The following is a 26,957-nucleotide window of genomic DNA, read 5'->3' on the forward strand; positions in this document are numbered from 1 at the left end:
TTGAAAAACAATTATCATTATAAATTATGCAATACTATGAAGCGTTTATTCGGAAGCGTGCATGTTCTTTTTCGCCAAAAAACAAAAGAAAGCGTGCATATGTATATACTATAAACACATTATGGTCTTTTCAAATTTCAAGGAAGATGTGGTCTGGTTTATGAAAGATTAATGTTGCTCTGAAAATTTACATTTTTTACAGAGAATGATTAGTGGAGCCGTGGCTGTTAAAGTTGCTCTTTTTATAAAAAAATGTTTTGGGATTCTATTTGCCCTGTTTGTGGTGAGCATGATGAGACTTTAGAGCATTTATTGTTTTTATGCTCTTGGATTACTAAATGTTGGTTTGGTTGTTGTCTTGGTTTGTAGTTTAGTGACAAGGGAGTGATAAGGGTTGAACAATGGTTAGAAGAAATGCTTTTTGGTAGCAATGGCTTGGATGAGTATGGGAAAGCCTCCTTAATCACTATTTGTTGGTGGATCTGGAAATGTAGATGTAATTGAGTATTTAAAGGAGAAAAGGTAGATGTTGATTCTGTGGTTAGAATGGTGCAAATTCAAATAAGTGAATTTTGGAGGGCTAAGCAAATAAGCAACAAGAAGGCCAGATGTTTGTCCCTTACTAGATCGTAAGGTTAGAGAAATGAGTGCTTCCAAAAAAGGTTGGTAAAATTTAATGTTGATGGCTCTTTTAATTCTGCTAAGAGGATTGTTGGTGTAGGTGGGATTTGTAGGGATGAGTTTGGCAATACTCTTGGATGTTTTGGGAGGTCTTTGAATGCTATTTCACCTTTTATGATTGAAGGATTGACATTGAAAGAGGCTATAGAGTTGAGTTTTGTATTTGATGCAACTCATATCTCTTTTGAGTTAGATTGTGAAGAATTGTTTATAAGAGTTATGAAGGACTCTATTATTGGTTGTGAATGGCAATGTGTGGATTTATTAAAGGAGATTATCTATCATAAACATTCTTTACAAAATATTTCGTTCTCTCTAGTGGCAAGACAGGGAAATGAAGCTACTGATGTTCTTGCAACTCTTGGTGCAAAAGGGGTGATGAAGCCTGGTTGGCTTTGTGATATTCCATCCTCTATTGTTGTTGTATTATGCAAGGATGTTGATGTCATTTTATCTCATGATAGTGATGCTCAATGTTTTAATAAGGAGGAAGTGGGTTGATTTTGTTTTTTTTTTTTTTGTTTCTTTGGTTTAGGATTGTATTGTAGGTTTATTTTCTTTCTCTTATTTTTTATAGATTGTATGTTTAGGATTTTTACTGCCTTTTGAATTAGTGAGTGTAATGTTTTTGATAATCAATAAAATCGACGTTTTTGGCCAAAAAAAACATCACGGTCTTCTGTTTTGGGCCTGTACATTGTGTTTTGGTCCAAAAGTGAAGTTGCGAACGAGCTGACCTTTTACTGTAGCATATTGGGCTTTCCTGGTCCTCAGCTATACTGCGAAATCCAAGGTCCCTGCCATGACATGCTTTTCTGATACAACTGTGACGTATTTTTTAAGCTGCAAATATTTTTGTATAACTTACAAAATGCGCGCGCGCGCGCGTATATATATATATATATATATATATATATATATTAGTATTTGGTGAGGTGAATGGCCCTCAAAATTTTGTCTAAATTAATACAATTTTCAATCCTTTGTTGCATTGTGTGATAGTTACTTTTTGTGGCATTGTGAGATACGATTGTGCATTAAACACACTTAAGATTGATTAATCATTTTTTTAATCAATTTAAAGTCTTATTTGGTTAAAGCAATGACTGGTCAAGTTTAAAGTCTTATGTGATAATTAATTTCATAAGTTAATTAGTCATTTGTAAAGCATAATTAATTCTAAAAGTTAATTTAAAGAGCCTAAAAGTGTTAATTTTAGTGGTTGTTATAATGTCTCTAAAACCAATCAAAGGTTAAGAGAAAATTAATTTAACGGAGCTAGATAAAAGAGGAAGTTTATATGCCTAGGAAGACTATCATATTGCATTTTAATCACACATTTCATTTAATTTCAAATCTGTGAAGTTTTAGAAAATATTAAAAAGATTAGTTTTTATTTAATCTTTGTTTGTTCAATTTGCAATCATCAAATTGAATAGAATTGTTACTATTTTTGGATAGATCTAATCAACTAGGAGTTTAATTTTTAGTCAATTCTGTGAGAGATTTAACTTAATTAAGTTTTTTTTTTTTACATATTATTGAAGTGCTTCTTAGTTTAATTTAATACGCACTCGACTAGTATACATTCAATTTTGTTAATGAGCACAGAAGATGAATACCAAAATTCTTGAAGAACCTCTTGAAGAATATACAATTACGGATTGGTCACAGAAAAGTGTTCTGATTGTGATATATATTATGAACTAGTGTCCAAGAGGAGGATGGAGAAGGGAGAATTTCATTAAAGGTCTTTTGATGTGATATAATTTTAATTGAAGCTCTGAACTTCTGAAATTTTATTACAGGTCCAGAGGATTGAATGGAGTTTTCTTAATTAAATGATCAAAATACTTTTCAATTATAATTAATATTACTGAAATAATAAGTTAGGTTGTGATTTTTAAAAAAATTATAAGAACAACAAGTTAAGTTATGAGTTTTACAAGCAACATTATTAAAATAAATGCGACTTCTTGTTATTCTTATAATATTAATTATAAAAACCGTAACTTGACTTATTATTATAATAATAATACAATATGTTATTATAGTAATGTTATTTGTAAAAATCATGACTTGGCTTATTATTTTATCAATATTACTTGTAAAAATTATAATTAACTTGACTTGTTATTTTAATTATGTTACTTATAAATTTCGTATTTAACCTCACTTCTTGTGTTGACAATGTTATATGTTAAAATCATAACTTCACTTGCTATTCTAATAATGTTATTTATAAAAATTACAACTTGACTTATTATTTTAACAACGTTAATTACAATTGAAGTATATTTTTGTCATTTAAGTAAAAATAATTGTTTTATTTCAGTCTTCTAAATTTACAGTGAAATTTTAAATTTTTTTAACCTCAATTAAAATTATGTCACATTCAAAATCTTTTAATAAAATTTTCCTTGATAGAGAATGGGCATAAGAGAAATTTCATTATATTCTTCCGATTCTTTTTATAAATCATTTCTATCAACTTTATCAATATCAATGTAAAAAAAATATGAAAAATAAAAGTTTTTAAAATTTTAAATATATTTTATATTTCAAAAATGATATCATATTACTTTTTCTATTTCATGAAGGATAATTTTAAAAATACCTTTTAATTATTACATAAAAAATTATACCGTAACTTATAAATAGAATCAAATAAATTTTTTAAAATATAATTTATAAATAAAATTAAAAGGAATAATAAATTACCCGCACTCTTCAACTAATAAAATTTGTAGTCAAAATTATTTGACAGAATTTTTTTACTCCATGTTATTCTAAGTTATTCTAGCGACCCCACCGTCTATGCTTGAAACAATAAGGAACGAAAAAAATAAAACGGAGAATTATTATAAAAACACACACAGTTACACTTGTCCAATACAGTACCACTAGAATGGAACTGGAGATGAGATTGCACTGTCTGAAGCCGCTACGTGGAGGTCATGGCAAGAAAATCTCTCAAGCAGTCAACCCAACGGCTTCCTGCTTTATTGGAACTAACATCTGAAAGCGAAAAACCATATCCTCGGTCTGCCACAATTAACCACAAGTTGAGGCAACTGCAACACCAACACAGAAAAGAACAACATTACACGAGACATGAACAGCAACAATGCCGCCGCTGATGGCCAAGGCAACCTTGGTTACTTTGTGAACCCTCTCATTATCTCCGGCGCCGGCATCATCTGCTCTTGTGTGGCCTTAGCGACGTACCACTTCATCCTCTTCAGGCTTTGCCTTCAAGGCCGACGACAATTGCGGCAAATAGCTCAGCCAATGAGCCCCCCTCCTGATGACATTCCCTGCGGCGTCGACCCTGAGATCCTCAAGAAAATCCCTATTCTGCCTTACTCTCACAAGAAAGATGACGCCTTTCGTCTGGACCAGACCGAGTGCGCTATTTGCTTAGGCGAATTGCAGGACGGAGAAAAGGTTCGATTATTGCCTTCTTGCAGTCACGCTTTTCACGTACCTTGTATCGATCTCTGGTTCACTCAAAATTCCAATTGTCCCATTTGTCGAGCGCCATTAGTCATTGCCCCTGCGGCTTCAGAAGATCATGTTGCTGATGCTGAGGAAAGGCAGTCTCATCAACGTGATCATGATCATAAGATTGCTGCTTCTGGTTCCACGTCACGAGCCCCTCGTGCTGCTTCCACGATTCGGCATTCTCTCTCTGTGGCGTATCATCACGCGCAGGAAAATCCTCATCAGGGTTCCATGATGGGGTTGAAGAGGTCTCTGTCCATGGATCATTCGTCGTTTGTTTCTGTCAGCATACAGAGGGATGAGGAAAATAAAGCTTCTGCTTCTTCTTCTTCCTCGCCCCCTGTCGCTACAGGAATTGGGATTGCGCATGCTAAAGCGCTTGATCAGGTATCGTCCATGTTGATGATGTCTTTCGCGCAGTTTCGGAATAGTAGAAATGAAAGATCGAAAGGCATTCTACCCAATTGAGATTTGTTTTTTCCCCACCCCCTAAAAAAATAGATTGCGTTGAATGGGCTTCCTTACTCTCATTCTTTCTCAATTCATTTCTGGCCTTTCCAAGAATTCAACCGTAATAAATTTTCCCCCGTTACTATGTGTACAAAGAAGATAAACGCACATTGCTTATACTGTGACGGTGTGACCTTATGGTTTCACGTGTAGTGCATAGATTTGTTGAACGTTGCAAAGAAGGGCCCGATCATAAGGTTTTTTATGACACGCACTTGTACCTTCGTTGCTTAATGCTTTATCGATCAACTTTTTGCAGGTACCTTTTCCCAGATATTTTTCGGTAAGTGAATGTGCATGAATTCGCACTGAATTGAAGATCGTAACCGAAAGAAAAAAAGAAAATGCATGAGCCTGAATGTTTAATGCGATTTCACTACCATGGACGTCCGGGGATACATCAACATGTTTGACGTCTTTAATTCCAAATACGCCCTACATGAAATTGGTATCATTGTGTGAAATATCACACAACAAGATAATGCAAATTTTAATAAGTATAAAAGACGAACAAACTTACTGGACATTTTAAAAGTCAGATGTATTGTCGCGCGCGCGTGTTTATCCAATGCAACTGAGTAGACAGAAAAGGACCGAGCGCATAGGGGCATGTAAACTTTATATCGTGATGGGTAAATTAATTGTTAGGTCCATAGTGCAGGAGAACTCTTGCCTGTGGACCCTGGAAAGCAACGAAAAGTCAATTCACTAGCGACAACAATTTATCATATTTTTATCTATGATAAGTTAAATACTTAAATTAGCATTTTAATAATAGAATACTAAATTTTACAAATTTCTTCGAAAAATAATTCTAATATTTAATGTCATCATGTATGTATGTATGTTTGTGTGTGTGTGTGTGTGTGAAGACAAGTATGATTCACGACAGATTATTTCATCATATTCTAATTTTAAGTTGGTGAGATAATTAATCCTACATTACACGTCGTTACTATTAATGAAATTGGGAAATAAAAAATCTTAATCTACCTACCCTTTCAGTTGAATTCTTGGGTGACGCACGTTTTGCGAATTGAAAACTCTGGGTAGCTATCAATTAACATCTGCTCTACCTAATTGCTTTGGCTCATTTGTTCGGGAGAGAAAATGACGCTACGTAATAAACACGATCTTTCAACATCCGCTACCCTCCCTCCCTCACTTTCTCTCTGTCCCTCTCCATTATTTCCCCTAATTTTCTTGACAAAAAGAAATAATAACAATTAAGAACCAAAGAAAAATGGAGAGCGAAAAAGAAAGAAGGGAGATATATTATATATAGATTAGAACATTGAAAACAAGGAAGGAATAGAACAGAAAAGAGGGCACTGCACTACGGACGCCAAAATTGGCAATGATAAATAGAAAGTAGATTTGTCCTCATTATATTACATGCACGTAATAATAATAGACAGTAAAAAAGGTCGTCTTATCTTTATGTAGACGGCCCATGTGGATGGTGGGCCACTGAAAACTATAAAACGAACTCCACAAAGACTTGCTTTATTGCCAAAAGAATTTCTTAATGACATGTACACCCGCAACTATAAAATATTAAACAAATCTGCATTATTGGTTCTCTTTCACAAGAGAGAATTTGTTGTTTCCTGGGACCCAGATCCCAAAGCAAAGGAAATAAATTCCCTGTGTATCCTTTTTCCTCTCTTTTGAGCATTTACACAACACCCCTCCCCCAATATCAAAGGTCCGGCTACCCTGCATCATGCTAATTAACGAGGTTCTTTCTTGTTTTCGGTAAAAATGGAAAAGAAAAGGAAAAGGTGGGTCGGGTCGGGGTGGAAATTGGAGTTGAATATGTACCAATATTTGTGGGTGGAAAATGATAATAATTAGGAGGCGAATGGAGCCCTGTGAGGAATACCTTTTCTTCTCCTTGCGGTTGAAGCAGGTGGAGGAGGCGTGGCCGGATACATGTCTTGTTGTGAGCCTTCACGCGATTCTTCTTCCGATACTGATCTCCTTGATATTCCCTCCCCCCTCGCCATCGCCTCGTTGTTTCCTTCCAAAGCAAAGTTTGCATCCCCATTCCTCTTCACTCCCACAAGCTATACATGATTCCCCCCCAACACACAGAATCTTGTCATTAATTTAATTAATACAATAATAATTACTTCTACTCATTGACGCACAACCCTTCCCATGTTCCCCCCACTGTCAATAATTATCACTACTAATTATAAAACTCACGCTCCCTCCTCTGCTTTGATTATCATATTATAAACGATGGGAAATGTCAATGCCAGGCCTTCCAATATTCACATGTACATAGGGTGAGTTAATCAAGACTATGAACAGCTAGGTAGCGGTGGGATTATAATTATGATGGCGATGTGTTTTCAAATGTATGTGATGATATGTATCGGTGGTGGGTGTTATGGCCATATGGCGAAGACGATTGAGTTGTGAATGAGGTACCTATTGACAATGATATGAACCAAGAGAGAGGGCACATGGAGGGAGAAATATCTCACCTTACAGCCCAGAGAACAGAAGCGGAATGGGTCCAAGAGGCTTCTTCCGCAAACCTCACAAATGTGAGCCACTCCCTTCCCAGATTTTGGCTGAGGCCTCTCGTTCAGAAACAGGACTCTCGCGCTGTTTATCACGTACGTCTGAACCCCGCCTATGTCCAATACCTTCTGAATCTCGGACACTCTCACCACATCGTGATACGAAGATCGCCTTATCTAATCATTCGAATTCACAACAAACATCGTACGGTGAATCAATCCAGATTATTAATTGCCCAGTCGAGTCTTTAATTATTCACATCGATCGAAATGCCGCATCAAGAATTAGCAAGCAGAAGAAGAGGAAGCTACCTGAATGACCTGATGATCCTTGTGCCTGGATGACCGACAATAAAAGCAAAATGCGTCGCGATTGCAGTCGAGGCAGAACATGTTACACTCGCTCCTGGCGGCGTCGCCGTGGAAGCGACAGACGCTGAAGAAGGAAGTGGTGAGCAGGGGCTCGAGCCAGGGAGGCACCGACATTGTGGTCTGAATCAATGCAAATCAACATTCAGGATCAGAAATTCAGATCAATTTCATCAAGAGACGGAGAGTAAGAAGAAAACGGGAGTGTGACGATGATACCAATAGCCAGCAGGCGGCGAATGTGGGTCAACGGATGAGTGAGCAGTTGAAGAATAAGAGAGAATGGCAATGAAATTCAGTAGAAGGACGACAATGGCAGAGACGTAGAGGGAAGGGAATTGCAGGGGAAAATGCAGAGAAAGAGAAGGGGGGGTGGGGGAGAGAGTAAACGGCCTTGGACTTAGAATTGAACAAGAAGACAGAGGAGGGAGAGAAAGAGAGAGAGATTAAAGAAGAGGAGGGAGAGGCGTTGGATGGGGCAGTGCTGGGAATAGGAAGGAGGTTGGGTGTGTCTCTACGTGGACAAGAGCCAAGAGGGTGGGCGACCTGGCTACGCATCAGCGAAGCGAAGGAGGTGTCCAAAAGCATCAAAGGCCTTTCTCGCCCACGTGTCTGGTTCCCTCCATGTGGCGTCCCCACCGTGGTCCATCCTATACCCCGGTCCCACCTCCCTCCCTCATTCTCGCCTCAATTACTCTACACTCACTCTCCGTTTGCGCGCGCGCCTGTATGACATTATTCACTGCGCCGCTTTCACCCAACGTCTAATCTAATTTTCATGATAAACATTGTGAGAGCAAGTCTTGTTATCCGCTGTATATGAACAATGACACTGATTTATTAGAATCTGAAATAGAGTGGCAGCGTTAGTTGTTTCTCTTATATACGGAAATCTATTTAACTTTAATGAATAATTATAAAATAAATCGCATTGTAAAAATAGTTTGTTTTTTAATATGGTTTATCAGATACTATGATTATATTTAAGCGTCGTTGGATTAAATTGATGATAATTTTTTAAAATATGTCATTTGCTTTTACAAGATTTAAATATGAAACGTCATGTTTAAACAACTGTGATCATTTCACTACGACCAACACTCATTGCAATTTTTTTTTCAATAACATCAATTCAAATTTGTTAAAGTTTTACTTTTGCTATTGGTAATTCGATCAAAGTCTAATTTAATTTTTAAAATTGCGTTTCAATAATGTGTAGTCTATAACTACTCTCTCCGTTAAAAAATATAAGATATTTTTAATCGAATCTCATCTTCAATAAAGTAATTACTTATTTTCAAACTAACCCTATTTTTTTATATTTACTCTTATTAACCACTCTATAATAAATATAAAGTCAGGGCACTTTTGAAAAAAATGACAATGATTACACCTTAAAAGATTAATAATGCCTTACATTTTTAAATATTCAATTCTTCAAAAAATACCTTACATTTTTTAACAGAAAGAGTATTATTTTTTTAAAAAAAGGAAATCAAAAAGACATGAAAGCCAGCATTAATATAATTTTAATTTTCAAGAAATCGTAATTTCTATGTGATTTGGCAAATGGTTCATTGTTTGAAATTAAACACGTTCTTAATTAGTCTTGATAGGCGTACCTTACAAGTAAGCTGGTTCCACATGGCCCGCTTGAAATTAAGAGATAAGCACGCTCTAATCAAGACTTTATCCTCCAATATCGAAAACAAAATGTCAAAATCTATTTGGGGGTTATTCTCCAATATCGAAAACAAAATCTATTTGAGGCGTCTTTAAATCTTAATTGCTCATAATTGAGGAGGCAATAAGAAATTGAACGCCTCCTATATTGATCGATGCAGGAGCTGGGGATGTGTTTGGTGATCGACAAATTAAAGGGAATTATATAACGGCAAAAATTAAACCACGTATCTATTCAAATAAATACGGTCATGATCATATTTTATATATATATATATATATATATATTTTTGCCAGAGGTCATTATTAGATTATGAAATGTTCATAATTCTGTTGGATTTATTGCCATTTACACGTTTATGAAAGACACCATTCATATAATAATTGCTTCTGAATTTCCAGAGCAAGATATGCAAATCCATCGGAATCATCCTCACATGATGAAGCGTGCTGTCTCATTTGTGAAACACATTCATGTTTTCATGATCTTAATTATCAGAAAGTTCAGGACTTTTTACTCCCTTGATTATTTAATATTTCGATTTTTTTTTTACCTCAATACTATTTGGAAGTTAAAACCTTGTTTTCGACTACTTTCAAGATACGATTACATCATAAATTATGTCAAATGGATATATCCCTTAGTAAACCATAAATATTGTAGGCAGGATGTCATGTCAGGAAGGAATTAATTAAATTACTATGATCAACATCACGCGAATATCATTTAACTAATTCCCTCTTATGTATTTTTCTTGTTCCTGAATCAAAAATCAAATTACATTTCTTGTTTGGGGGGTTAAATATTTATTTACCGGTCTTATCACGGCAACTCCAAAGCTGGTGGTGGGGTCCACGACTATAACAAGAAAAGCCATAAAAACTATGAAGATAATTAATTCCTCATTTAGCGGATGTATATATATTGTTGAATAGATTCTTGGGGCTGATCAGAAGTTATTACCATTGATCTGTAATTTGATGCATGGCAGTATTTTAAAGGAAAAGAAAAGAATATTCTCTTTGGAATTTAAGAGACTACAAAATGTTTACGTGCACAGCAAGAAAACCTTTCTCGTGCCATTACCGACATTGTGACATTCACCAAAACTAGGATTACCATTCACCATTGAAAGAACCTTTGATTTCCTTTTTCTTTAATCATGCCATTAATTTAAATTTCATAGCGCCAGAAAGAAAAAAAAATCATATATAGTCATACAGCCAATAATTAATTAGTGAAAGCCACTAGTTTTCCGTTCTTCCTCCTAGTTTTGGTCAAATTGAAAAGTTTCACTAACATGAATGTATATTCACGGCACTCACATTGTTAGAAATTCAAGTTTCTATTCTGCCTAAAATTGCGTTAGTTATTTAGTGAATCAAACCTAATGTTTCACGAGCTACATAGTTTGATTGTTTCGCACTCGTACGCTGCTTGAATGAAAGGTAAACAAAAACATTAAAAAGGAAGGAAAAGGGGGGAATCAAAGGAGAAGATAACGGCGACTTTTTACTAATATCAGTGATTGTAAAACAAGAAAGCGAAAAGATGATATGCATGATGAGAAGGAAAAAGACTTAAATTGAGGGATTTTTTTTGCAGACCCGAAACCATAGTTACGAGAGTCAAAAAGTAAAAATTAACAGAAAAGAAAAGTATATATAGTTTGATTGCATGATAAGAATGCGAATCATGCGGTATATATTAAAACGTAGTATCCAATTAAGCCAAACAAAGAAAAAGTGGTTCCATCAGAATGATCTCATTCTCACACTGCTAAAACCGATCAATGACCGCATGATCACCGTCAAGACAACATGCCTTACTTAATCAGTGTTCTTAATCATTTCAGTGTCAGGTTTTAGAAAGCCAATCCCATACATTAACAGAGAAATAATTAACTGTGTGAATTAGTGCAGTTAATTAAGTACATATCTTTGTTCTGAGTGATGACCATAAAAAATGAACCACAAAGTAGTAGTCAGGTGCATAATTATATCGTTAATTTTGAAGCTTCATCATCTTGGCAAAGGAACAAGGAAAAGTGAAAGCCAAAGCGCTGTATTATACACCCACACACGCCCACACATGCACAAACCATATCTAGCCTGGCAAATCAGAACGTTATACTAATTAATAAGAAAGTTGAGCACTTTATGTAGAGAGCAAGGCTGGCAACGAGGGAATAGGGAAAAGAAAACTATACCAATATATATATATATATATATATATAATCAGCTGCATGCAGTTTCCTTATGATTTAAGGTGTAATAAACTTATAATAATTGGATAAATCCCCAGGATACATGCAAGGTGCATCGCATGCTTCCAGTTCTACAAATCACTTTTTCAAGCGCAAGATAATGTTGATCCTTTCGCAATTATTAATATAAAATTAAAGCATTGCCTCTTTCACCTTTTCAAAAGGCATTGGCCTCAGCCTCCTCCACTTCACGACAAAATATTTGAGAACCCATCCAAAATGTTTTGAATATATATTCTTATAACAAGATTCACACTACTGTAAATTTAAAGTTTCTTGGTTGATTATATATTTGTATTTACACACACATATATTGAGGACAAGACAGCGACATTCTTCTAACCCCCCCTCTTTGTTTCTTTGTCATCCTAATTTTATTCATTTTTAAAACGCGTATTTTCATAATATTATATTGCTTAGAGTGTTGTAGGGACTGCAATAATGCTCATTGTATAACACTTTTTTTTTTTGTGTTTTAAATGTTGTAGCTTTGTTGGGATTAAGGTTTATTCGGCGGTTTATATATCTTAGGGAAATTACTCCCAGGAATTACTTGAAAGAGGCAATTCTACACTCAGGTTGCTTAAAATCTTCATTTTATTTTAAAGTTTGAATTTTTTTAAATAAACTTTGAAAAATAGTTACTAAAATACATTTACATCTTCTTTAAAAAAAAAATCATCAAGGTACATTACCGCGAGTGGTGATTGGTCATAGTAATACTAGAGCCCATGACTTTGGGAGGATGAAAGTTGGGTCTCATAATATTGAATTAATGATATTTAAATTTTCAATAAATTTTTTTAAAAAATAAGTTAAAAATATCGATCCAGATGATAAAAAATTTAGGAGTTTCAAATGTAAATAAATATTTAAGTATCAAATATAACTTTTAGATTGTAAAATTTTTTTTCTTATAATTATTTTAATTAATATTTATAATTTATTTTGTAAAATTTTTTTATCAATGACCTAATTGTTATTAATTCACTTCTTTGGGACCTAATTGGCATTCTCCCCATGACTGAAAAAATGACAGTTAAGTCCTTAATAAAATTTAAAAAAAAATAAATTAAAAATATTGATCTAGATAATAGAAAATCTAGAAATTTCAGTTGTAAATAAATATTCAAGTATCAAATGTAACTCTTATATTGTAAAAGAAATTTTTATTTATAATTTTTTTTTATTAATATTTATAATTTATTTTGTAGAAAATTTTATTGAGGATCTAACTGTCATTAATTCACTACTTTTGGACCTAACCATCTTTCTTCCTTTAATTTTTTTAAAATAATAATAATTGACATAAAAAATAAATATTTAAAAGTAACAATGTTAGAACAAGAGAATTGAAAATATAATTTTTAAAATTAAAAGACTAGATTAAAAACTTATATAAAATTAGAAGATCTACATTTTGGCTAGTATAAAAAAAGTACTCTTTAACCATTAAATTATATTACGTCTTTTTTTTTACCAATATATATTCTGTCATAATTTGAATAATTTATTGTATGTAAAAAACAAATTAATATATCTAAATTCAAATAAATTTAATAAAAGAGAAAGATATAGCTCTTAAATTTATTATGCTTAATTTATGTAAAGAAAATAGATTTTCTTTCATGGCAGTTAATTAACAAATGTGTCATTCCAATTTATTTTAATTGAAAAGTTATGGGATTTTTTTTAAGTAAGAATTTAATTGGAGATATAAAGAAGCCACTTGAAAGTTTAATTTATAGGCTACTGAATTCAGAGATTAACTGTAAAGAAGCCAGCTAGATACTAAGAATATAAACAACGAAAAGCGAGACACAAGTACATCCAGAGACAAGAGTACATTTGGACAACTGACATTTTTAACAAATAATAAATGAGAGTAGCAATAAAATTGAAATTGATAAGCTATCCAAAACAGCTGAAAGAAAAACGAAGTTTGGCTTCCAATAATTTATTATGAGACAATGGAGGTGTTTGGATTTTTTTAAGCAAAACCATGGTTTTGTTCAATTAATCGATTCCAACTCTGCATCCAAAGGGGCACATACTTGTCCAAATAAAAACCTAAAAACTTGCACTTGGTGAAGCACAGTTCCACTTGGCATTTAAAAGTAATTAATTAGTTTTAATCATATTTTAGTGATTGCAAATAATTAATTCGTGAAAGTGCATGCTGAGATCATCCGTCTTGTAAAAGTTAGCCTCTCTTGTGTATTATAATGGGCCAGTTGAATTATATTACATATTTCACGAGTTGCCGTTCATGAGCCAGTGATTGATTCGACGATAATTACCATTTAAAGGGAAAGAAGAGGAAATGGCGTGAGATTGCTAATCAATTATCCCAATTTAGATAATTCTTGTTCCATCCATATATACGCAAAAACCATAATTGGTCCTCCACTAAGGTTCACGGCAAAAGTACCTTTTCAATTACAAATATGAGCCAAGTTTATAGATATAATTGCCTTGCTTGAGTCTTGAACTAATTTCATAGTCCAACCATTTAAAGAAAAAGATCTCCGAAGAAAGGTCTTGTGAAATGGTTTAATCCGTGGAGTATTATTTGGTTAAGATTTTTTTAGCCTCCAAGAAATATGTGTTGATTCAAATATTAGTCTATTATAATAAATTTTTACTTTACCCTTTTTTGAAGTTTTTACACTGTATTGGTTAGATGGTATCATGGTAGACCCAATTTATTTTATAAAATATAAAGAAATGAGTTATATTATTTACAATTTATCCGTAGCTCAGTATTTTTGTAAATTTTATATCTTGTTTTCATATAGAGACCTAATTGACTGATGTTAATATTGATTGACACAAAAATAATAGTTCTCCAAACTACAATACAAGTTATAGTTAACTAATTTACGGTTTACGAATAGTGTTGTTAAAATTTTAAATTTTAAAAAATATTAACATCTTTTCATTTATATTCTCATTAAATACTCTATGTACATAGTTTAAATTAAAATTTCAGTACATGATTTTTTTTTAAAAAAAGTAATAAATAAAGTAGAGGTATAGTTAAAAAAATAAATATAAAAATTATTTAATATCCTATATTTTGAATCAGACAAGGTTTCTAAAAAATGTTTTACATTATGGTCTGCAAAGAGTATAATTTTTAAATTAAAATACATTAACTTCCATGCGTTCCTTCTAGTTTTAAAATTTATATAATTTCTCATTGAAATAAAAACTTATACAATACAGTGTTCTTTTCTACTTTTAAGATTCGATTTCTCCGTTTAATTCAACCATTAAATCATATATTTTAGAAAGTACCGCTTCCCTGAGAAATAAGGTTGCCTACATTCTACTATCATCTTCAAGCAAGCGGTTTCAGAATCGATTGGATTTTTTTTTTTTTTTTGGTGCGGGGATGCTGTACGACCCCTTGGACATTACAATCTGATAGCCTTGGATGTACTTCCCTAGCTCAAAAGCATAAGGTTGTACCCTAAATTCCTAATACGTATGGGTAACCCTTCATTTTATATTCCTAGAAAACACCTGCTCATCCCATCGTCCTTGGTTCAAGTTCTTGGCGCGTTGTACGATATATCCAACAGTGAAGACTAACAAGATCATTGTTTATTCACCAAAAGGCTGGACTAAGTTAAAATAGGAATTTTGTTTATACTCCTCAGTCCTCACTTCAATCCCTTGCGTGATTCAATGATCAACAAAGCTGAAGCTAACAAGGTATTGATGGACAAATTAACAGTAGAACAAAAGTTGATTGCGCATGTGATGACACCATGACATCATTAAGTTACACTGACCGACATATCAAGTATCAAGAGTCCTCCACTGAGAGAAAGAAATCAGCTCCCGCCAGTGCAGGTAATTCGACAGGTAAGCTGAATAAGAAACTCTTCCTCGTCTTCTGACCCTCCTCTGGCAGGTTAACGTTTGATGGGCATTCAATGTCCATAGTCCATACAGCCAGATGAGGGGACTAAGGAGTTATGCAGTGAACTGGACATCTTATTTGATCACATCGTTAACAGTAAAATCGCACATGAAAAAAATAGTAATAAAAATCGCACTAAAATGTAAACGAAGTCCGCACGCGCACACAATAAAATCATTCAACAATTAACCTGTTTGCTTAACCAAGAACTAGTAAGGTATAATTTAACAGCGTAACAACTGGTAGAATGTTTGCTTAACCAAGAACCAGTAAGGCATAATTTAACAGCGTAACAGCTAGTAGAATGTTTTTGTTACACATTCTTCCTAAATTTTGTGTCCCTTTATTTTACAAGTACACATCCAAACCGCAGCCCTACAGACACAGCCATAACAGAAGTATCGTTCTCAGACGTTTTTCTTTCCACATCCGACCCAAGCCGTGCCAAGGAAAGGAATTAACCATTGTTTGAGCTAGGCAACTGATATTTCACTTGGTTGATTCAATTGATAGTTTACTCGGCATGACAGTCCTACAAGATTGAACAAAATTTGATTCTCCCAATCAATCAACTTGCCTAAGGCTTAACATTAAACTAAAAATATTAGGAGTCCTTATTCTTCTAAACGCCCAAGCTCTTTCTCCCAGTTAAGGCCAAACATTTGCCTACCAAAAGGGACGATGAGATTATATCGAAAAACCTGCAGAAAGATGTAAAATTTATTAAATGTGCATCGCACTTATCAAAACCAGAATATAAAACTCCAAATAAGCAGGCATTGATCATCAAAGCTTTTAGAGGAAAATCACCACTCACCTTATTATTGATGTCTCGTAATTGCGTTTTCAAAGCTTCAGAACTTTCTAACCACTTAAGATTATCACTGCACTTATTTATCCAAGATTTTTTCAATGCCACTCTCCATTCAGATATGTTAATTCTTATTTCTTTGTTAAGCTCAACCCACTCCGGCGCACAACCATTTTTGGATAGGATTCTGTACAAGGTATCTTCAGCTGGATCTGCATGAGGATTCATGTCTAGCTTAAGCGGCTTGCCTTTCCCCGGTAAGTTTTCAAATTGTCCTTCTTCCATGGAATGCCATATTCTTTGCTCAACAACGTTGATAATATCAGTTTCTGATCTGTCCAATGATTAACGAAGGTTTAAGCGGAAGATGAGGAGAAAGTATACACAAAGTAATCCACTATACAATTTCAAGAGTACTTGCTTTATTGGCATAAGAAAGAGTCCCCAGTTTTTCTTCCCCTTATGCTCTTCTATTACTCCTCCCGTATTCTTTATAAGTTATTTCTATCACTCTCATCAATATCAGTGCAAAAAAAAAAAAGTATAAGAAATAAAATTGTGTAAAATTTTAAATATACCCATATGAAACAAATTTAAAAAGTAATGTCATGTTATTTTTTCTTTCTCATGAAGAGTAATTTTAAAAATACATTTTGAATATTACCTAAAAAGCTGTACTATGACTTATAAACGAAACCAAGTAAATTCTAAAAACCAAGTAAATTTTTTAGAATGTGCTTTATAAATGGGAACAGGGAGTGCTTTATTGCAATCTATTAAATTCACCAATTGCAGAACCAGGAAGCATGAAATAGAGGAAGGCCAAGAAAAGCTTAAAACATCAAGTGAGCGTAGAAATATCAGTAACTATGACCAAAGGAATCCTTGAAACAAGATATAAAAGAAAAGCATGACCCAAAAAAGCATATAGTTGGTCTTGCATGAAATTACAGGGTCCAACTACTTCCCACAAGCTTCAAGCCACCCCTTCTTATCCTTCATCTATACAAATTAACATCCTAAATGGCCAAAAAAGAACATGAAATGTCCGTTCAGCAGCGAGAACCTAGAATTATATGAAAACGCACAAGCTCATAGTCCAATGAAATTTAAAGATGATAGAGTAAAGCAGTCAATGCAACGGGTAGGAATAACCACTAATGCAACATTTTTAATCAGCCAAGGCACTCTGCGTTGAGTTAATGACATAAATGATAAGGCCACTAATCTACTAATAAGAAATTATAAATCCCTATATAAAAAGAGGAAGAGGAAGAGGAAGAATGAATAAAACTGCAAAGAAATTAACAACGAAAAACAAATAAACCTTGTGATTAGACAAAATCGAAACCAATCAACTCCCCTTCAAACCATCGTTACTTTAATAATTAGATTTTAAGAACAAATCATTCTACTAAAACTGTGCAATAATCCTAGACTACCTGACATTGTTGCGCTGACCTCGAAGTTCAGGAGGTAGTTTGCGATCGTTGACAGCGTCAATGACAGCTGAAAGACGATCAACAAACTTCTTCACCACCTTCGGAGATTTACTGGACGATGACGACGTGGGCGAAGGCGATGCGGAGGAAGAGGAAAAAGACGAAGCGCATCTATTACCGGATAGGGAAGGGCCCCCCACTAATATTAACGGAGAGGCGTCATCCACGGCCGATCGCTGCAACAGAGAGCGCAATTTCTTCGATCTCCGAAAGCAGGTCGCCATGTCCTAATGGCTTCCAGGGATCTCGAGTCCTCCAATCAGTTGGGTCCGCCGCCAATGAAAACCTTTCAATCAGGAAAACTTTCGGTGCTCCTCTCGATAGCAGTTTTGGCGGCTACCCTGTTTCCACGTGGACACTTAGAAACTCGCCATTTCACCCTCGCCTCAAACAGCTGCCTTTCTTATATTGGAAGCTCGAGAGGCTTGTGGAGCCAACATATTTTTTTCCTTGTGGAAATTTTTTGTTTTCCGTACAGACTCATACACGAATCTCCAGAGGATTTTAGGCCTAACTCCTAAAGCCAAAGCGGGCTTGTTTGGTACTTTCATATTTTGCTAAAGAACTTTGTCTATAGGATCGGTACAATGCCTTAAAATTTTTTGCGGTCGCTCCTGGTACTGTTTTGTAAGGTCTGTTGTAATTAGAGATGGACTTTTCAAGAATGGAAACATGCCTAAAAAATTATCATTCCTTAAGAACGGAGGGATAGATAGACGTCTGTGAAATAAGATGTTCAAAATTGTACCTGCAGGCCGCAAGGACTGCGTCTAACTTAATGTTCTCATCAAACCATAAGATGATATTACAATTTCTGGAAATATAAATGCAAAACAAGGAGAATGGAATTCTTTTATAGTCAAAGAAAGAAAGAAAGAAAGAGGAAGCCTCGAAAAGGAAACATTAGTAATGAGATTGTTCGGCGTCATCATCGGAATCAGAATTAGTGTCGGGTTTATCACACATAGGAGTGGTGAAGTAGAAGGGTTGGAGCACAAATTTGACGACATCGCGATAGATGGAAGTGGGATTAGTGAGCTTGAGTCCAGACCTTCCACGACCAAAATCAGTGAGAATGTTGCATGCATAGTCAGGGGACGACACCAATCTCGCCGAGCATAGCTTCGTATCCAACTTCTTTCCGTACAAATACCTTTTCACTGTCAAATCAAATTGCCCTGTTTCATCTGTTGTGTCGCTTGTATAGTATATCACCCTGCTTCTTCTGTCCAGGCACGTCAACGACACCTTACTTCCTGCGTAAAGTATATAGCTAGCTCATAGCTTGTAAAGTGAAAATCGACAGGGGAATATGGAAATGAAATTTTCACAAATATGAATACTTTGTCGCAAAAAGTGACGTACCTTTGATCGGGTCGGATCCATGAATCCATTCGTTCCAGCCCTGAGAGCAGTCCTGGCACAGTACTTTGCCAGCAACGTGGATGATTCCATTTGCTTCATCTGAAGCCAAGACAATGTGAGTGGTGTAACTCACTAATACTGATGCTGCAATCATCAATGCCACTGCGAGTTTCATCATCTTGTCTCTTTCTCCCTCGCTCCTTCAGTTTGCACAGGAGGATAGCTGAAGCCTGAAGCTACTGAAGGGGCCGATGCATTTATATAGGACTCATGTTTGAATTAGGAATAGAAGTGGGAGAGCACCACTGTTTGCCTATTGACGTGCCAACCATCATTCAATTCTTTATCGTTAGCTTGCTGACGCATCAATTCAACTATATCACAGAATTGGAGCTCGCACCCAGCTTAGCTAACTAACGGCCACATTAGAAAAGCTCCCCCCACCCCCCCCCCCAAAACGAAAAAAAAGTTGACAAAATTTCAATAAAATACTTTTGAAATACTCAAATGATAGTTAAATACCATGATAATTATTTTGTAAGTCTTTAAAAACTTGCTTGTTAATTTATTTTAATGTGAAAAGAATATTTTATCTTTACATAAAATAAAAAACTTGTCAGACCCAATCATTCTTCTCCTTCCAAATCACAGCTCCAACTAGTTATTACAGATCGTCTTCAAATTTCTGACAGTAACAATGAAGATTGCAGATTGTTGCTTCTTTTCTTGCTTTAAGCCATTGTTGCTTTTGGATCTAATCCAGATCCCGTCATAGATATCGACATATCCGCGTCACCATCCAAACCCCTCCCGCAAAAACGCATCCTTAGCCACAGTCCATGACTTCACATTTTTCTGGGTAAAATTTCCGGGAAACCTCAAGAAGTCTAGGTTTTCTACCACGCCTGTCAACTGTAAGCTCTTTCCAGGTCTCAACACTCTCGGAATGTCATTCGTGCGCGTTGATTTCGACGTTAGAGGTGTTAATGTGCCTTGCTTCCATCCTAAAGCGATGGAAATAGCGTATGTGTTAGAAGGTAAGGTTTATTTTGGATTCATGACACCAGTATAATAAGATTTTTGCGAAAATAATTGAGAAAAGGAGAGGTCATGGTGTTCCCAGAGAGTTTGGTTCATTTCCATATTTGGCGATTTACCGGCAGCTCTTTTGGGTAGCTTCGATAGCCAGAATTTTGGGTTGTAGAATATCCCTAATGCAATTTTTGGATCTGGGATCAAGGTGGAGAGTCTGGAGAAGGATTTTCGACTGAGCCCTGTCGAGCTTTACAAGTTGAGAAAAGGTTTTCTTCTAGATAACTTGCCGTGTCATGCACCAATATTCACAATACAAGAACCCCAATACAATAATGTGTATTTGAATGCAAAAATAATCGTGTAAGTGTTGTGTGAATATTAGGGCTCTACAGAGTACTGACCTGATAGTATTTTAACCTAACTTAAAATTTAGTCCTTTTTATAAAAAAAATTAAGTAAGTAGCATGTGGTTTGCTCTAATTTTAATATAACTCAAAGCTAAATAGGATCAGATTAATTTAGTAAAACTAGGACATTAGTCCCGATCTTATCTAGCATTTCACTTTCTTTTTCTTTTTCATCCATAAGAGTAGCAATTTATTTTAACATAATAAATTTAATTAACATAATAAAATTACTCATAGTCATATAAAATTTATCACAACAATAATAATTATAAATTCATAACAATCTCCAATAACAAAAAAAATATTTCAATTATAACACAAATTATTCAAATTAAACAACCTTCAACATATTTAAAGTCCATTATACCAAGTTAATAACAAATTTCATCAATAAAAGGAGAAAACTGAGGTTAGTCAATACTAAAATTTTATTCAGTATTCATGACTTCACAAGTATAAAACACAAAAAATACTAATTATTATTATAAATTAACTTATTGTAATAATAATTAATAAATTAATTATAATTATATTAAATAAATTTATAAGATCAGACCGGATCAAGTGGTCCAAATGTTCGATCTCTTGTCCAATCCAACCCGAATAAAGAGTTTGGTCTTTTTGATCCTGAAAGACCAATTTTTATTTGGATTAGATAGGATCAAATTTGTCTCGAGTTAACTGGAGCGCACTAGATTGAAGGACTTTTATACAGCTTTAGTGAATATGATAGAATAAGTTTCAATTTTTCAAGTATTTGTGCTTCTTAAAAATATTATAATCTATTCAATTTTAGATGGTAGCCCCCCCAGCCTTAAGGGGGACAAAGCAAAAGACCAGAAGTTGCTTCTACCACATAGATGATGCTTTGCTTGTTGAAGGCATTATTTTTTATTTTAAATTTTAAATTAAGGGGTAAATATGTTGTTCCAGAAAAAATAAAAATGCCAAACAAGTTCCTAAAGATTAGAAAATACTTATCACATTTCATGATGCTTATTAATCATATGCATATTTTAAAGATATTTTATTATTATTTTCCTTAAAAAATAAATAAAATCTAAAATATTTTTTTCTTGGGCAAGAAAAAAGTGACTTTTATTAAAAAAAAAGTCAAGAGATGAAATAAAGCCCATGCACCAATTCAATATCAGCTCTATCAAACCCAACTTAAAACATAACAAAGAATGGAATATGGATAAAATAGGGAAGGCATTGCATTGGTTGATATAATCCTACATACCATATGTAATCTAATATGCACATCTGTTTGATTGTTTCAACTTATTTTTTGAAAAAAAAATTATTGTACAAATTTTTATGATGTTTGTTTAAATTTTTAAAAATAATCATAATATAAAAAAAGTATATTTGTAACTATTATGATTAGCTATTTTAAGTAATTTCTAAAAATAATTTGATGCAATAAATGAGAATATTATAAAAAAATATGAGATGCATGATGATATCATGAAATTTTAAAGTAAGTAAATAATAAATTATTTTTATAAAATAAAATCAATGAAGATATCATAAAATTTAAAAATAACTAATTAATAATATATTTTTTTACCAAAAGCAAAACTGCTATCCTAAGAACCAAGTCTAAACATTACAAACCAAACAATAAAAAAAAAAGAAACCAACTAAAACAAGGAAATCCAAACAAAACAAAAACAAAAGGAAGCTAGAGAGTAAATTATTCTGATAAACAATAATCCTAACTAAACTAGAACTAGTTGCTAGGAAGAAAGTGAGTAGGGATGGGGGGTTTAAACACCTTATCAAATGAGCACATCCCTTTAGAAGCTATCTAGCTGCGCTTTACTAAGAATAAACACATCTCCTAGAACCAAGCTGATCACCTTTAAGCATAATATAACCCTAAAAATAGCTTGCAACAAGAGACAATTACCAGACTCCTCCACCTCCAAAAATATATCCACAACCAAAATAGAATTAAACATCATACTACTAGGGGGAACCTATCTCAAATCATTTTTTACTTTGCCCCCAATCAATCTAAATAAGCATGCTAAAACATGACTATATGAAAAACAAAATATCGTAGGCAAATAGATGAAGATCTCAGGTTAAAAAAATGAATCAAGGCCCTCTTATCTCTTAAAATCAACACTCTCAACAACTAGAGCATAACATATATCTACCCAGTAGTGCAAAAAAGAATGACTCCACATGACTTAATCATAATTGTGTACCAGAAAAGATAATGAGAAACCAATAAAGAAATAGCTCTAATAAATCCCTTCCAAACTAACACTCTTAGAATAATCAACCAAATTAGATCCAATCCCTAGTAATAAGAAAGAAACTAAGGGAAAAAGGGTACAGTTAATGTCAAAGTGTTGAGGTCTGGAGTCTACAATCTTACCTTGAAAAACCCTAATCCAGTCATTGGTTCGCACGTCCTAAGCCATAATCCGGGGTTCAACATTGTAGTATCCCAATTTTTTAATGTTAAAATTTTAAAATAATTAAGGGTGAACTAGTAAATTAGTGGACTAATCAAGTTAATCACGTCTTTGAATTACTAATGGTTCTATTGGGATGTTTGGATAGCTTTGAAATTGAGTAAGGACGTTAATTAGGCCAACTAGGCCTAATTGGAGGCCTAAAATTTCATGTGAACCAATTAAGCTATTCGCCATGGTAGACATGCCTAGCACCACCATGACGAATGATGAAACATTTCATTAAATCAAACATGCTTAGTTATAAGAAATACAAGGGGATGAGTAAAGAGTCAAGGAAACATGTAACATCCTGGGGAAATTAACCAAGATTAAGTTAAATTTAATGAGGTTAAGTGTGAATTATTGTGATGTTTGGCTAGAGAGGTCTAACCAAAGTTTTTTTATTGTGGTTTTAACTTTAGATTTAAGTCCGAAGTGAAGTCAGGTCACCCAGACGTCAAAAAGCACTATAATAGAATAAGCTAAATATGACCAATTGTATTTGACAATTATAAGTGTAAAACGACAAATAAAAAAGGCACTAAATACTTGACGATTGTTTTGAAACAATCGTCAAGCATTTAGTATATATTTAATAGTTATATTGTCATAACCGTTAAATATATCTTCATCTTAGATTAGTTTTTTTATAAATATATTTGACACTTGTTTACATATAACCATCAAGTATATTTTAATATACTTGATAGTTATTTGTAAAAAAGCATCAAATATATAATTTAAATAGAAAAATTAAAAAAATTAATTACATGATACTTGATTATTAAGAACCATCAAACATGTCTGCCTTTTATTTGATAGTTGTTTAGTGACAAGTGTCAACTAAGAGATACTTGACTATAATAACTGTCAAGTATTTTGTTTTAAATTTATGCTTCAGAACCTTTCATTTTTACATTTCTGCAACTCAAACATTTTCAGAAACACTCCTAGACTGTTCAAAAATCATTTTTCATCACAAAAACTACCTAAAAACACATATTTACACTCGATTCTTCTTGGGTTTTGCTCATAAGTTTCATTTTCTAGGGTTTATGTGTTTGTTTATCCAAGACTTTATTTTCAGCGTTTTGGGTTCATTCTTTATCCTCCATGTGTAAGTTTAATTTCTCTTTCATATGCTTAATTCATTTTTGGGTTTAGTATTTAGGGTAAATCTGACTTGAAATTTTCTCCTTGCTTTTCAACAGTGTAAAATACAGATTATCTTCTCTCCTCCTCCCCCTACTCTTCTTTTTCATCCTAGTGCTCTTCCTCTCTTAAGTAAGTTGGCCTATCCTTCTTCCTTATGGCATTTTGTCAATTGATTGTAATTAGGGAGTTAATTGAAATTAACGATTGGAATATAAAATTTTTGTTCATTCGAACTATGATCTTGTGACTGGATGTATCTAGCCTTTGTTTTTTGGTTCTTTGTTAGTTATGAAATTAAATTTAGGATTGGATTATATGATAATTATTTTAGTGTTGGTCATTATATGAATTTGTTGAAATTTTACTTCCCTTATTGTGGTGATGGTGATAATTTTGTTGTTGGATAACTTGATTAGGTATGATTGAGTTATATTGGATTTTTAACATGAAATTTTTGTATTAATTGTTGTTGTGGATAATTTAATTGGGAATAAGTATTATATGAGAACTTGTGAATGATAAAATTTTTAAATGAAGAGAGGGTTCAAAACTTAGGAAACTCTCTTTTTTAAGTCATTATGTTGCCAAATTTTTCAGGATAAAATTTTTGTATCAATTGTAACACACCAAATTTTTTTTTTAAATAGTTTAACTCAACCATAGTTGGGTTACAGACACCCAACACATTTTTATATAAATAATTTCGATATAAAATATTTTATAATTGGCTTCAACTCACACACTATAATATTTCAGATAAATTTTTACCTCCCACATGCCATTAGGCTAAATCACATTTGTCCATCCTTATACTCCCAATAAGTAAACTAAATCACATTTGTCCATCCTTATACTCCCAACAAGTAAAATAAGCAATTTAGTCAATTATCAACACAAGCCAGTTATTTGGCCTTATAATCATGCCCTTTTAACCAATCCAAAGTAAACCAAATATTAAAATTACAGTCATCCAAATTGTACCAAAAATAGAAATAGTTTGAAAGGCATGATTACATTTATATATTCATATAATTGACAATAAACAAAAAAAGCCCTAATATTGCCAATATAACACATTATAAATCATAAATTAAATACCCAAAAGAGACAGTGGATCTATACCACTAAGCCTCTGGGACTCCTCCACGTGTCACTCGTGGCTCTTCTCCTGAAAATTGTTAACCACATAATGAGACTCAAAAGTCCCAGTAACCAAAGCCAATTTATGATAGTGTACACAAACAGTTAAGTGTGTGCTTATTAAGTGAGAATTAAAAATAATATAATTCCAACAAATATATGAAATATTACAATACACACAAACAACCATCCTTATATCCCTCCATTAACCTCGAGCCGTAGCCCTCACTCGGTGCTAAATTACCCGGCCAAAGGTAGATTAGCCCGAGCCCTTACAAACCACCTATTGAGCTCCAATAGGGGCATACCACGTGGCACATAAATACAACAACAATAGCAAGTCTCCCAACACCTCACACAATAATCAAATAAATTTATAATAATATTGCACAATTATATAATATTATAAAATTTATAATTTTCTCAATAATCACCCAATTAACATGAAGTAACACTAATCATAAATTAAAAGCATGGTTACCTTGTGGCTTTTTCAATAAATTATTCCTTAAAATTTCTCTCTCACCACAATCTTCACCAGTAATACAATCTACAAATAACATATTATTTATAAATATTAGTTTCAATTTTTGAAACTAATAAAATAATTCTAATAATAGAATTAAAAATATAACATAATTCCTAATCTCAATCTTAATACAAATCTATAGTTAATACTATTAAGTATAATTTTTAACTCCTCTTTTAATTATCAATAAACATTAATAATCTAAAAATCAACTTCTAAACTAATTTTTATTATCAAAATTTTCTTTTTATTTCATAAATTCGTACCTAAAATATCCAAAAATTAAAAATTAAGTCTCTAGCTTAGAATCATAATCCTATAGCCATAATAATTCATTTCTCATCCCAAATAATCATCTAAACCTCAATAAATCAACATATATTTTCAGATCTAGTCTAAAATTTGATCCATAAGCCACAAATTCAAAGATCACCAATAAATTTATACTCTAGAATATTTATTATACTACTAACAACCTCAAAAACCATATTTATTCAACATAAATTCATCCCTCTTCCAGATCTTAAATTTTCTACCACTACAAAATCAGAAACTAAAGAAGAAAGATGACTAAGAAAAATTTTTAGAACACTTACTTAGTCTTGAAAAGCTTAAAATCACACCCTAAATATCCTATTAAAAATTCTTACCTTAAAAATTTAGATATTTCGCACCGACAACTCGCTTCTCTCCGCCTCAGCTCGCGCGCAGGAAAGGAATTGAAGAAATGAAAGGAAACGGGTGAGTTTTATAAAAAGTCAGTGGGTCTCACACATTTTTTTTATTATTTCTTCTTCTCTCTCTCCCCTTTTTTTTTATTATTATTTTATATTTACTATTCATGCGGCGCCGAAAGCAAATTCGTTTTCTTCTTCTTCTTCCTTTTTTTTGGCAGACCTTTTCCCCTTTTTTTTATAATAATAATTTAATAATTTCTTTTAATTAATTTTTTTAATAAATTTATTTTTTTTAAATTTTTTTTAATTTAGAATTATATCCTAAATTAGATTTAATAATCATTTTCTACTAATTTTCTTACCTCTAAATATTATTTTTTTTA

General features: G+C 33.2%; 4 protein-coding genes and 1 pseudogene across 6 annotated transcripts; 2 read left to right on the forward strand and 3 right to left on the reverse strand.

Annotated features, from left to right (window-relative positions):
* Positions 1–3,523: 3,523 nt before the first annotated feature.
* Positions 3,524–8,148, reverse strand: LOC129292931 (protein RGF1 INDUCIBLE TRANSCRIPTION FACTOR 1-like). Of its 3 annotated transcripts, none has more exons than XR_008589047.1 (6): positions 7,818–8,148; positions 7,542–7,721; positions 7,191–7,406; positions 6,581–6,764; positions 5,693–5,897; positions 3,524–5,377 (listed from the first exon to the last, which is right to left on the reverse strand). XR_008589047.1 is itself a non-coding variant. In XM_054930648.1 (5 exons), exons 2-5 carry the CDS (start codon positions 7,713–7,715, stop codon positions 5,340–5,342), a joined length of 612 nt encoding a protein of 203 aa, XP_054786623.1. In that variant the 5' UTR covers positions 7,716–7,721; positions 7,818–8,147; the 3' UTR covers positions 3,524–5,339. The 3 variants fall into 3 exon arrangements, 1 of the variants encoding a protein (XP_054786623.1); XR_008589046.1 differs by lacking the exon at positions 5,693–5,897 and having other exon boundaries at positions 3,524–5,130; positions 5,216–5,377; positions 7,818–8,147; XM_054930648.1 differs by lacking the exon at positions 5,693–5,897 and having other exon boundaries at positions 7,818–8,147.
* LOC129292926 (probable E3 ubiquitin-protein ligase ATL45) lies at positions 3,735–4,777 on the forward strand. The gene has a single exon (XM_054930638.1). The coding sequence runs from the start codon at positions 3,796–3,798 to the stop codon at positions 4,651–4,653; it is 858 nt and encodes a 285-aa protein (XP_054786613.1). The 5' UTR covers positions 3,735–3,795; the 3' UTR covers positions 4,654–4,777.
* A 7,493-nt stretch (positions 8,149–15,641) lies between the features above and the next one.
* LOC129307133 (uncharacterized) lies at positions 15,642–18,116 on the reverse strand. Its single transcript, XM_054948017.1, has 3 exons — positions 17,733–18,116; positions 16,297–16,624; positions 15,642–16,180 (listed from the first exon to the last, which is right to left on the reverse strand). Exons 1-3 carry the CDS (start codon positions 18,014–18,016, stop codon positions 16,094–16,096), a joined length of 699 nt encoding a protein of 232 aa, XP_054803992.1. The 5' UTR covers positions 18,017–18,116; the 3' UTR covers positions 15,642–16,093.
* Positions 18,117–18,447: 331 nt separating this feature from the next.
* Positions 18,448–19,444, reverse strand: LOC129307142 (uncharacterized). The gene is made up of 2 exons (XM_054948027.1): positions 19,158–19,444; positions 18,448–19,048 (listed from the first exon to the last, which is right to left on the reverse strand). The coding sequence occupies exons 1-2, from the start codon at positions 19,333–19,335 to the stop codon at positions 18,696–18,698; spliced, it is 531 nt and encodes a 176-aa protein (XP_054804002.1). The 5' UTR covers positions 19,336–19,444; the 3' UTR covers positions 18,448–18,695.
* On the forward strand, positions 19,428–20,361 carry LOC129302116 (germin-like protein subfamily 3 member 2; annotated as a pseudogene).
* The last annotated feature ends 6,596 nt before the right edge of the window (positions 20,362–26,957 follow it).

The sequence above is a fragment of the Prosopis cineraria genome, unplaced genomic scaffold, assembly GCF_029017545.1.
Source record: "Prosopis cineraria cultivar Desert tree isolate PC_DT_omini unplaced genomic scaffold, ASM2901754v1 PC1, whole genome shotgun sequence".
NCBI classification, from domain to species: domain Eukaryota; kingdom Viridiplantae; phylum Streptophyta; class Magnoliopsida; order Fabales; family Fabaceae; genus Prosopis; species Prosopis cineraria.

Bases quoted from the DNA above. Each gene is read 5' to 3' on its own strand.
- LOC129292931 (XM_054930648.1), bottom strand. From the start codon at position 7,715: ATGTCGGTGCCTCCCTGGCTCGAGCCCCTGCTCACCACTTCCTTCTTC. The intron at 6,765-7,190 runs GTGAGATATTTC...AATCATGTATAG, and splicing joins TCTGTTCTCTGGGCTGTAAG to CTTGTGGGAGTGAAGAGGAA. The intron at 5,378-6,580 runs GTATTCCTCACA...GTTGCTTTCCAG, and splicing joins AACCGCAAGGAGAAGAAAAG to GGTCCACAGGCAAGAGTTCT.
- LOC129307133 (XM_054948017.1), bottom strand. From the start codon at position 18,016: ATGGCGACCTGCTTTCGGAGATCGAAGAAATTGCGCTCTCTGTTGCAG. The intron at 16,625-17,732 runs GTAGTCTAGGAT...ATCATTGGACAG, and splicing joins GGTCAGCGCAACAATGTCAG to ATCAGAAACTGATATTATCA. The intron at 16,181-16,296 runs GTGAGTGGTGAT...ATCTTTCTGCAG, and splicing joins TACGAGACATCAATAATAAG to GTTTTTCGATATAATCTCAT.
- LOC129292926 (XM_054930638.1), top strand. From the start codon at position 3,796: ATGAACAGCAACAATGCCGCCGCTGATGGCCAAGGCAACCTTGGTTAC.
- LOC129307142 (XM_054948027.1), bottom strand. From the start codon at position 19,335: ATGATGAAACTCGCAGTGGCATTGATGATTGCAGCATCAGTATTAGTG. The intron at 19,049-19,157 runs GTACGTCACTTT...TACTTTACGCAG, and splicing joins TGGATCCGACCCGATCAAAG to GAAGTAAGGTGTCGTTGACG.